Source organism: Danio rerio, chromosome 1, assembly GCF_052040795.2.
Source record: "Danio rerio strain M-AB ecotype USA chromosome 1, GRCz13ab, whole genome shotgun sequence".
Lineage (NCBI taxonomy): Eukaryota > Metazoa > Chordata > Actinopteri > Cypriniformes > Danionidae > Danio > Danio rerio.
This window is the reverse complement of record NC_141021.1, coordinates 55,854,431-55,866,877: the sequence shown is the minus strand read 5'-3', so window position 1 is coordinate 55,866,877 and position 12,447 is coordinate 55,854,431. Positions and strand designations below refer to the sequence as shown.

At 35.5% G+C, this 12,447-nt stretch overlaps 1 protein-coding gene and 2 long non-coding RNA genes across 3 annotated transcripts in view; 1 reads left to right on the top strand and 2 right to left on the bottom strand.

The window, feature by feature from the left end:
• tbc1d9 (TBC1 domain family, member 9 (with GRAM domain)) overlaps positions 1 to 12,163 on the bottom strand; it is a 43,825-nt gene extending 31,662 nt beyond the window's left edge. The window contains exon 1 of the mRNA XM_087237805.1: positions 11,580 to 12,163. Within this exon, the coding sequence (XP_087093931.1) occupies positions 11,580 to 11,700 (121 nt within the window). The 5' untranslated portion in view covers positions 11,701 to 12,163. The remainder of the gene's footprint in view (positions 1 to 11,579) is intronic.
• The window catches only part of LOC147847018 (uncharacterized), a 919,394-nt gene that overhangs the window by 538,190 nt on the left and 368,757 nt on the right, over positions 1 to 12,447 (top strand). The window lies entirely within an intron of this gene.
• Positions 772 to 5,688, bottom strand: LOC141375092 (uncharacterized). Its single transcript, XR_015477261.1, has 3 exons — positions 4,401 to 5,688; positions 2,531 to 4,292; positions 772 to 1,268 (listed from the first exon to the last, which is right to left on the bottom strand). It is a non-coding gene; the product is annotated as an uncharacterized LOC141375092 (long non-coding RNA).

The window sequence follows — 12,447 nt, the reverse complement described above, 5'->3', positions numbered from 1 at the left end:
TTTTAGTTTATTTCTCAATGATTATAGTCAATATACTGTATTTTGGTGCATTAAACATAACACTCTTATCAAACAGTTAGTTTGATCAAAATAAAAGTGTGACTACAAAAATACAAAGCTATATATAGATCAAAATGATTAATTGTTTAAGTTTCGGAATAAAACAAGTATCCAAAATTGCAATGCTCCTTAATATTTTGACCAAACAAAGTCACCCTGTTTTGGTAATACCTGGGTGCAAATTGGGTGGTACTGGGTAACAATAAAACTCTCCTCAAAGGCTGCTACTTGTAACCCCAATGGAAGCGCTTGAAACTGCGGTTAACGGCTCTGAACAGCAATAACAATGCTGCGGGGCGAGACTAGTGCTACAATCACTATCAGAGTGACAGGCATGCCAGATGAAGACCTGTGAAACCTGCAGATCAGAGGACCAGACGATCACTCTACAGATACAACATACTTTCACGATCCTGGACCTGTTCAACTCGTCTCAAAAATTACTAGCAGACATGGGATTTAAAGATATGGAAAGAAAACAACATTTTCACAATAAACAATTAGCATTAAATAAAAGTTGCAACACTCACCATTGTTATCTATGGTGAAACAACTTCTGGAATATTAATAAATGGGAATTGGGAGTTGAGTTTTAAAAATTAGTAAATGATAAACCAACAAAAATAGACCTGTTGTGAGGGCTGAGGGTGTCAATGAGTTGTGCATGCTTTTTAGAAACCATCTATTGACATCTTCCTCTTCTTCTTCTTTGGCCTTAGTCCCATATGGTTGCGGGGTTGGCTCTTTGGAACAAGTCCTCCATTTAGACTTGTCCATATGATAACAACTTTTTTTTACACATTCCGGCCGGCCTGACGGTCACTCATAAGCCACGGACAATTTAGCCTACCCAATTCACCTGCAGCATGTCTTTGGACTGTGGGGAAAACCGGAGCACCCGGAGGAAACCCAAGCGAACGCAGGGAGAACATACAAACTCCTCACAGAAATGCCAACTGAGCCGAGGTTCGAACCAGCAACCTTCTTGCTGTGAGGCAACAGCACTACCTACTGCGCCACTGTTTTGCCCCATCTATTGACATATAGTGGAATTCATGCTAAAAACTACATTAACCATAATGCTGTACTAAAAATTCACCTATCAGAGCCGCAACAAAAAAAAGTGAAGCAAGACAGATCTTTAGGCCCACCCACTCACATGAAACATCACAAATGAATCTCTAAACCAGGGGTCACCAATCCTGGTCCTGGAGGGCCGGTGTCCCTGCAGGGTTTAGCTCTATCTTGCCTCAACACACCTACCTGGATGTTTCAAGTATACCTTGTAAGAACTTGATTAGCTTGTTCAGGTGTGTTTGATTAGGGTTGGAGATAAAATCTGCAGGACACCGGCCCTCCAGGAACAAGTTTGGTGACCACTGCTCTAAACTATGGAAATACTTGTAAATGTGTCACATAGGGTTGTAACGGTATGAATTTTTCACGGTATGATAATCGTCTAAAACAATACCACGGTTTGACGGTTTCGCGGTATACGGTATGTTACAAATGTTACAAAATAATAGAACAGTGAAGCAAATTTGACTTTTTCCAAATAATATATTTTTAGTTACTATAAACAACACCACTTACAATGAACAAATAAAAATAAGAAAATAATAAATAATGTGTCAAAGTCCAAATAAAGTCCAAATAAACATGGTGCAAATCCTCAGTAAAAAATAGATATAAATATTTACTATACTATAAATAGTTACATAACGAAACTAGATTCAATATGGAACATCCTTAGGTTTTATGTGCCAGCATGGATATGGTTGTCTATCGATATGGATTTGGATATGGTTGTCTGCAATGCAGACAAACAGCTGCACCTTCATTTGCGTCTTTTGAATACAGCAAGAGCAGCAGTTCGTCTTTGCTGTGTTACTGTTTTGTCATGTTTCTGTGCTGCTGTGCATGCAAAAGTACTTAGTATGAGAATTATTTCATGAAAAACTTTTTTTTTTGCGTTTTATTTAGCCGCGCATAAATGTATGCCTATCTCTCATTCCGTGTTGTTCAAAAAGCTTGGTCCACAAACAAAAGCGAAACCTATGCTTATTGGTTGTGATATAGCGAGTTTGAACCAATCTGGGCATGGAGGAGGGACAGTGCATCAATGTATCGTGTCTGATTTGTCCGGAGACACAGTGACGAGCGTTTCTTTGTCAAATCAGCGTTGTCAAATGTTGATGACGTAACCGCACTGATTCTGGAGCCTCTGAAAGTGAATGTTATGTGATACAGCACTGGAAAGCTGAGATTCTCTTCTTTATGCCAATCTTTGAATTGTATGAATCAGATCAGCGGATCAAAAGTTATTAAACATTTAAGAGCAATACTTATTTTTAGCCGCGGGCGGCTGTCTCGGTCTTTAAGGGTTAAAACCGTTGATATGCAATTGTTCATGGTATGATAATCGTGCACGTTCAAATCGTGGTAAACCGTCATACCGGTATATTGTTACAACCCTAGTGTCACATATTACCAAAGAAACATGATGCATGCAATGCATTATGTGTAAAACAAACCACATCTTTAAATAAATAGTTTTCTATATTTTACTGCTATTTTTATAACTTGGTCTATTTGATTTCATCCACGTCTGTCTTTGCTTCAAATCAAAGTTTCTAATGATGTGATTCTCCTTGTAGCTGCTTGTTTTAGATCTTGGTTCATAAAGCTTTAACTGTTTATTTTTCCTTTTTTTAAATCCCTATGTGAAATACTTATGGAAAGAAATCTTTAAGAAGCAAAACTTCTGAAAAAGTGGGTGGGCACAAATGCTCTAATCAATAATGCTTTGCTATTGGTGGATCTAATATGAGTGACATGTTAATTCCACTCTTTTTTTTGGCCGAAAGAAAAAAAACGGCAAACATAAAACCAAAAAATAAACACAATGCACCGCACATCATTTTCCACACTTTACACAGAAAGCAATGTGCTATGAAACCCATTCATTTCAATAGCTGAGAGTGCAAAAGCAGCAGAAAGCACCATTGACTAGCTTGCACATGCACTTTGTTCAAAATTCAAAATAGCTCAATATTCTTCTCTGTGGATAATCTAATCATATACTTATCTATGCATGAACAGCACATGCTCACTCACTGAAAAAAGCCCACTCAAAAAACACACCAACTGGAGATTTTCATGTAGTATACTCGTTTCTGCTGCTTGCAATAGCTTCTGTGCTCTAAAAAATAGTATAGTTTAAAGTTATTGGGTTAAATTTAAAATGTCTTACAAGTTAAATTATTTAATTAAAATAATAAATATTCATTACAAAGTATTTTTTGACTTGGTTTTCGGCCAAGTGCATTCAGAATTTTCAGCTTCCACCTATAATCTTCATTTAACCACCTATTAATTCCTATTCCACCTATTAATCTTTAGTACCCTATAGTATTTTGCAATCACTTCCATCCCTACAGCACAGCAAAATGAGAAATGTGCATAAAGAAACAAACTCTTTTCATGTAATAACACTGTGAAACCACAGATTTTCCCCAGACTTGCATGTGTGACTCAGGATCCACCAAATAGCTGTGAGTTCCTCTTTGTGCTTGTGTCTGTAGGAGAGATAATAACACCCCCCACCCCCCTCCTGAACACATGACTTTCTGTTCCTGCTTTCATATGCTCGGATGAGCCACGGTTTCCTTGGTTGCGAAACAAGAGAGCGGAGATTTGCGGATACTGTACGGATCACATGATCTATTGAGCTGTGTGCTGGGTGCTATGTTTACAGGAGCTTCAAGCATCAGCAGCATTCATCTGTTCACTTCCAGTATTTCCAGTTTCTCTGACAGTAAAAGCCAAACCACTGCATTCCTGGGTCATATATAAATGACATCATCCTTGACATAACTCTTCAAAAGTATTTTATAACGTCAACATTCATCATGCATTATTTATTTAATTTTTAAAATAATGTCATATTCAAAACAAATTCATCATCCAGTGTCATTTCAATAAAATATTCTGAATAATTTATCAATTATTGCAGCATATAAAAAGAAACATATATTCCAAAAAAATATATAATCGAAATTAGCGCTGTATCAATATCGCAATATGTGCATTTGCAATTGTCACGTTGCAGGATCTGCAATGTAGAACCAGTATTATAATTGACCACATTTCAAAACACTCGTGATTTGTGGACTAATTGCAGTATTTATCCATTATTACCAATACTTTTAGTAATTATGTGTTTTCAGGCCCTGTGTGGGGATTTGAAGTCAGTTTAAAGTATTCAGGCATAAGAAATCACGCTTCTAACTTTAACTGTATTTGTGTTTAAATATACAGGACTATACAGTATTTTACACTTGATTATTATATTTGTTTGCTGATTATCACAGAAAATCATAAAGGTATAAAATCATATCATTGCTCTACTGTATTGGTAAATATTTGTGATTGGTTTATTATAATTTATGCAGATGCAACTCGAAATCATCCCAGTGTATATACAATTATATATTCTTTCCAAACAGACATTCATTGAGTATAATTTTCATTTGGCGAAATTATACTCAATTTTACAATATATATTGTAGAAAATATATAAGTAAATCGCAATGTCAGTTTTTTCCAATATCGTTCCATCCTATTAGAAACAAATATAGTGATAATAACAATTGCATAAAATCATTAAAATTTAAACTCTTAATATTACTGTGGGAGAAATGTCTATTAATGCATTCCTGAATAATAATAATAATAAAATATTCTCTGGTTATCAAGCGTTATTTTATCAATGATGAGAAGTATATGTGCATTCACTTTCTTTGTATAATAAATTGGAAAACACTTTAATTCTCACTATTAACTAGTGGATTATTAATTGCTGTTTATTAGTACATATAAAGTACATAGGCTGCATTCTATTCTTTCCTTAATCCCTAAACAAAACTATTGCCTTATTATTAATAAGGAGCAAATTATGAGTTAATTGAGGCAAAAATCGTTGTCAGTGGATTGTTAATAGCGAGAATTGTAGTTTAATATAAAGTGTGACCATAAATTAGAATATTCTATTCTTGGCTCATGAATATTTATTAAGCCACTTGGCTGGACAACCCCAAAAGGTTCCCAAGCAACGCCTGCCAGAATGAATGTTCACACATTAAGGCTTAAATTCACACTGCTACACTGTAGCTGTACACGGTGTCATTTAACACTTTTTGTTTCAGATCAAGGGTCAATCACACTAGATTTTTCACATGAAAAAAAAAAAAAATCACATCATATCGCAATCCATACACACACCACGATGACACTCCATGATAATAATAAATTCTACAATTTCAAAACACTGCATGAAGCAACCATACCATACAAAACCAGCAATGAAGTCTGCAGTGGTGCTGCAAACATATTGCAAAAGTATAGTTATAGCAGACATGTGTGATAAATTGCCTTTATTTTATAAAATGTTTTTTAATCATAAATTTGATCAATCAGATGGTGCTGTACTATCTTTAGCCCACTACAGTACTGTACTGTTGCTGTTCTGCTATTGGCTGGAGCAGTCCAAAGCTGAATCCAGAGCTGAAAATATACACTAATGGCGGGAAAATGACAACAGAGTCAGAATATCTGCCAAGGTTTTCCCTCATTCGTAGTGTTTTAAAGACTAAATGTTTGCACGGACACATTTTGTTGTTTAAATTAGATCTGAACATTTTTAATTTAAACGTTTATTTTAATGTCATGAAATAAATCATTTAAGAACACAGCTAATAAAAATGGGTATTTTTAAGAAAATACATCATAACAAATACTGTTATCGCAATATTCAACAACAATATTGCATATTACATTTTTTTCCAGTATTGTGCAGCTCTAGTCTGCATTACTTTTATTGTAAATAAAATAATAACAATTAACTAAATGATTTAAAAATATGAATACCTAAAATAATAATAGTAATATATTAATTATTAATATATTAATTACTATTAAATATTAATATATTATAATAATAGTAGTAATTATTTAGAAATACTAAATAAATAAATATTAATTAAAATATAACAAACAATTAAGTAAAAATAAACAAATCATATAATATTATAATATCACAAAAATAGTGTTAAAATAAGACTGTTTGGATTTTTTGGCATTGGACAAATAGATTACAGAAATAATGGCAAACTGCTGCTCCACATTACATATTTATTCTGAAGGCAGATTTCTCAGAGACCTTTCACTCTTGTTTAGTCACACACTACATCACTTTCATTTTTCACAGGAGTGCACAGTGTGATGCACAAGTGAAAAACACAGGTTACATATATTACAAGGAAGTAGGAAAGCAAGAGAATGAGATGCATGTGCATTTTTTGTGCAACAGTTTAAAGTAAAAACACCTCCCAAATGCCATTAACATGAGTCAGTAGAATTAACATTGGTCTTTATAGATATTGACATGTATTTGACCACATGAGAGTTTTCAAGATAGCATTCAGATCAAATGCATTTTCAACTACCTTCAGAAATGGTCAAAATGGGCAACCACACTTACTTTCGACCTAATTTACACGTAGTTAATGCTGTAAACTTTGACGAAATACATTATAATGGCAGGTGCAAAAATTCTTATTTTTCAATAAAAAACTATTTAGAATGTAGACACAGTACACTGATGTCCCAAAACCCTACAAGACTGATTAATTTAAGAAATGAGCATCCAGTTATTGTTCTGCTTATTAAAAAAAAGCATTGTAATTAATTATATTTTTACACAGCACATTTTTTGACTATTATAGTGTTTTTACATATATGCTTGCGCTCTTCTGTCCTGTGCATTTAAATACTTGGCTGGGAACACAATTCAATCTGTCCTGTGATTCTTGCGAGTCTTGTTAAGACTGTAGGAGGGACGTTTCGCTGTCATCTTTTTACCCTCATCCTAAATATAGAACATTCTGCTCTCAATTGAATTCATCTCTGCTCAGACAAAAACAGTCTTTCCAGCACATGAACGCAATCAATATTCTCTTGAACAGAATCAACCTGATACAGCTCTATTGAATAGCATTAAAAACCAAAGGAGCGATTGGCTTTAACCAGATTTAGCCACAGAAAAGGCATTAAGTACTAAATGAACGCATATAAAGCACGAGGCTTTGCACAAAACTGCATCTGTCTTACACTCGAGTGTGTTTAAAAATACATCACCTACAATTAGGTTGCTCAAAAGAGTCATTTCTTTCAAATGAACACCAACTTCAACTTAGTTTGAGATCACTAAAGAAATGCGGGAGAAATGCACTGTAGTTATTTTATGTCTAATTCTAGAAATTCATGTCAAACACTAGTTTTAGACATTGTTCACAGCTAAAGAATGTTGAATAAATATTTGGTGGTGAAAAATGCTTTTTAAGCAATTTAAGACCAGTTAAAGAGAGTGATCAATTTTGACCGGGAGTACTAAAGTAAGGGGCTGGAGGTGAACACGACAGGAGGGTTAAAGGGACTTGGATAATAATCAGCGACACAGGCTAAAAATATACAAATTTTAAAAGGAGGCATGCTCCAAACCCCATACATTCCCTTACTGGGGGATGAGAAAATCTTACTAAAATGTATAAATGAGAACGTACAAACGAACACGGATTAGCCACTAAATCAGGGGTGACCAAACTGGTTCCTGGAGGGCTGGTGTCCTGGAGAGTTTAGCTCTAACCCTGATCAAATACACCTGCAAGCAAATCAAGCTCTTACTAGATGTACTAGAATCTTCCAGGAAGGTGTGTTGAAGCATGTTAGAGCTAAACTCAGCAGGACACCGGCCCTCCAGGACTGAGACTGGACACCCCTAAACTAAATCAAAAAGCTACAAATTGCAATTAGATTGATTGCATTGGCAACATGGCAGATGGGGGGGCTTTAAATTAATTTAAAAAATTAAAAATTAAACTTTCTCAGTGCTGAATTTTCTTTTTTAGATGCAAAGATGAATTTTGCATGAATGTCTCCTTAATTTGATTAAGTTAAAGATTCAACTCACGATTCATCGTACAATTTTGGGGGGATTTTTCTGACAAAATTACCAAAAACAATTTAAAAAATAATAGGAATAAATGAAATAAAAAATAAAAGGGCCCTTATTCAGTTCTAAATAGTTTCAACAAATTTAGTCAGAAAAATCCTGAATAAATTTGAATCATGAATTGAACCGGGAGTCAAGTGCATCATTACGTTCCCACTAAACATATAGATCAGCTCTTTTCTGTTGCTTCTGGCCGAATGCCGGCTCCGTGAGAATCTGTGGGTCAGTCTGCTGGGCCGTGCCAGCCTCACCGACTCACACTGGCACACAGCTCGCACATTTATGTAACAATGACATCATCTTCCCTCGCTAGTGTACGCTTTTGTGTCTGTCGTTCCTCACTGACAGACACAAAGAGGTAGATGCACAAATACTGCCAACGGTTATGACTCTTCCAGTGCTGATCTCTGCTACCACAGCGTTTATTGTTCACTAACACCCCTCAAAACCCCATCATGACAGCTGTCAATCAAACATAAAGAGGACATGAACACCTATAAAATCAGGTCAGGTCAATAAAACACAACACACGGGCTCAACTTTCTGTACAGAGACACTGATAATACACATATCATGTATGTTTGGTGAGAGTTTCTTATATGAGAGGCTTTTTATTGGTTTATTAAAGGGATATATACCATCTGGGTCAAATCAGTAGTCCTGGTGATAGAGTCCAAAGCTAAATTTTGTGCTAAAAAATTCTGACATGAAAATGCATGCAAATTTTAAAGGATTCCCCTCTGACTGCCGTTAGCCAATCAGATTCTTAGCTATAAAAATGGCATTGTAGAACAAATATATTTGGCTGTTTGACAAGCTGCTTTTCTTCCTCTTTTGGATAAAAGTGTCTTCTAAAAGCACAAATGTTGTGTGATATTACTAACAGTCATTGTGAAACCTCATTAGTCAACCACTAGTTATTATTACAGCCCCACGTCCACACAATAAAACATCCTACATAAACTTTTTTTTAAATTTATGCATGATGGAAAATTAAGTTTGTAAGGCTGTAGTTATAAGTCTACACTGGCATATGCATATAAATCAATGGCAAATTATTAAATCAATTGAAATATTTTTTGAAATGCTAAATGCCAGTCGGAGGTAAACATGTTTAAATAATAACTTTTGTTTAGCAAAACCCTCACTGACTGGAAAACAGCTTTCTAATTTGGATTTTTTTTTTTAATTGTACATCTTATTTTTGTAAAACCAATCAAATATCACTTAATAACATGAACAGAATTATCCTAAACCTTGGTCAACTGATGTCACTATAGTAAAAAGCAGACATACAAAAAGTAAATTTCAAAATACATGTTATTATGTGTATGTTTCGGTGATATGTTGGTAAATGTTAAAAATAAATAAATAAACAAAAAAATAAATTAATAAAAATTATTCATATATTAATATTAACAATATATTGATCAGTAATATATTTACCCAACATATTTAATTAATTCAGTATATTATAATAATATAACATTCAAATTGATCAAGTTTTCAAATAATTGTAACATAAAATATTTACGTTTTTATAACTTCTCAATTGAAGTTTAGTTCAAGCGTTTTTCGCAATATTTATTGTTCCAAAGCAGTCATATGTAATAATAATAACACATTAAATTAAGTGTATCTGCATATTGTTTGCTGTTTGAGTATTAAGTGTTTTATAAAATAATCTGGGTGTCTATAAGTGCCTTTTATCATTTTAGGACGGTGATTCCTCTCATGAGGACGGGAGAATTTAACCAATAAACTAGGTAAGCAGCTGCTTAGGGCTCTAGGAAATTTGGGGGCCCCCGAAAAATACCTAGAAGTATAAATTGTATTTAACAAATTATAAAGTGAGAATCTAACAATTAATCTTTTATTTAATTGTTATATCCGTGCAAGTTTGTCCCTCATCAATAGGCCCACACGAAATCTGCATGCGCAAAATTCCGCAGATTTTTAGCCTATCACTGATTCTGTTTATGGGTGAAGCAGTGGCGCAGTAGGTAGTGCTGTCGCCTCACAGCAAGAAGGTCGCTGGTCCGAGCCTCAGTTGGCATTTCTGTGTGGAGTTTGCATGTTCTCCCTGCGTTTGCGTGGGTTTCCTCCATGTGCTCAAGTTTCCCCCACAGTCCAAAGACATGCGGTACAGGTGAATTGGGTTGGCTAAATTGTACGTAGTGTATGAGTGTGAATGTGTGTGAATGTGTGTGTGGATGGTTCCCAGAGATGGGTTGCGGCTGGAAGGGCATCAGCTGCATAAAAACTTGCTGGATAAGTTGGCAGTTCATTCCGCTGTGGTGACCCCGGATTAATAAAGGGACTAAGCCAACAAGAAAATTAATGAATGATTCTGTTTATTTCCTTGTGTAAATTTGTGTAAATTTATATGTATTCCGTTTTTAAATTCATAATATTATTGACTAATATAAAAATATTTGATTTATTTACAATAGTTTGAACAGTAATATTTTCTGTCTTTTAGTAGATATATAATGAGAGACTTGCTTTGTTTACCAAATAAGTTGGATCTAATAGAATTTGCATTGTAAGCATTACATACAAATTAAAAATGTATTACTTTTTATTTCATTTATTAAGGTTTTAGCTATGATGCTCCCAAAATCATTCCGCATAAATACCCATATTTTTAACAAAATTCTGCGCAGAAATAGCTAAATATGTCCACAGATTCCGTCTGAGCCTACCTATCAGTCATGGTGGAGCAGTCCAGCAGTCAAATCAGTTAAAGATTTAGATTTAAAATGAAATAGTTTATTATAATATGTTTAAGAAATTATTATTTTATAAATAGAAAAGAAGATTGAGTCTTATAAGAAAAGGCAGCTAAATAAACAAATAAATAACAATAGAAAGGGGGCGCATATTAGGACTGTTGGGCCCCGTGGCTGAATTGCTTAGGGACCCCAAAAACCAGTAAATCTGCACCTGCGTGAGGAAATGAATCCCATCAATGAGGTAAAGTTGGTGTTATATTCACACATTAAGACATTCACCTTTCAGAAAAGTATTATTAGCCAATTCTAAATGGGGAAATCATATTAGCAGCTAATAACTATCAAAGTACAACTCTTCACAGTCAATTAAATAGTGCTACGGTTGTTTTGAAGTCATATTTACATGCTAACTCAGACACAATATTCACTGTAGTGTGGTAAACAGTATAGGTACCGTTAAATGAACGAATGTGCCAATATAAAACCACATTTACCTCAATAATGCCTTGTACAACACAATATTGTATTAATAGTTTTTTTGTTTAGCGCTCTGTCCTCACGGGCACGCGCACAAACACACACGCGGCGTGACCGACATGAGCGCGCGTCCACCTGAGTGCACAAGCATGAATGAAAACACCTGTGCAGTCGCCGTCATCACAAAAACACACAATCATGCAAGCGGTTCATTGAGAAATCAAGGCTTTCTTTACCCGCGAGTCCTCCTCCGCCGTCCCCGTGGCCCTTTCTCTTCTGCAGGACGAAATACGGATTGGCTCTCTCTGTCATCCATAACGCGCTGGCCAACAGCACCTCCTCAGGGTTCACCCACATCTTCAGCTCGATCTCCTCACCAGGGACATCAAAATGAATCCCGTATATCTAGTGTGTTTAATAAATCTCACATATGCGGTCCGGTGTGGAGTCGAGTTTATCCAAGCGGAAAATCGCCAGAACGCGCTTCGAAAACCTAAATGGTGTAAAAAGCTAAATTGTCGACTGTCAGTAAAATATAGAGCTTGCTACGTCGAACTGGTTGATAAATAATAAAAAGGTGTGCTTTAAAAAATAAATATAATCCTTCGGGAGGTCGTTATGAGACGCGCGCGCGCACCTAACGCTATTTAAATACTAACGTTCACATAAACAGCTTTTCTGACAGCGACGGCTAAATCTAAGAATGAGCATCAAACTGCTGGAGTTGTTGCTTCCGGAGGACTTATACGTTTAAAAGAGCCACCGAAAGCACGCCGAGTAAACAATGCCTGACATTTCAGGCGTGGGTTTTAATGATGCTCTGTTACTCACTAGCGCCACTGCAGCACGAACGGCGGCGCGCAGGAAGCCTGCGTCACGGGCAGGCCGTCGTGGCGTCACGGATGTGGGCGGGAAGCACGTTGGTTCGTAAACAGAAAAGTGGTCAGATTGGAAAGGATAAAAGGTCTGGAATTTACGTTTAACAGTTTCTCTAATACAACAAAAGTAACATAGAAACACCTTCGTCAGTCGATTTATCTATGTGACAAAATGTTAAATAAAAAATCGCATAATGTTGTGTGCTGAACTACATACAACTGCAGG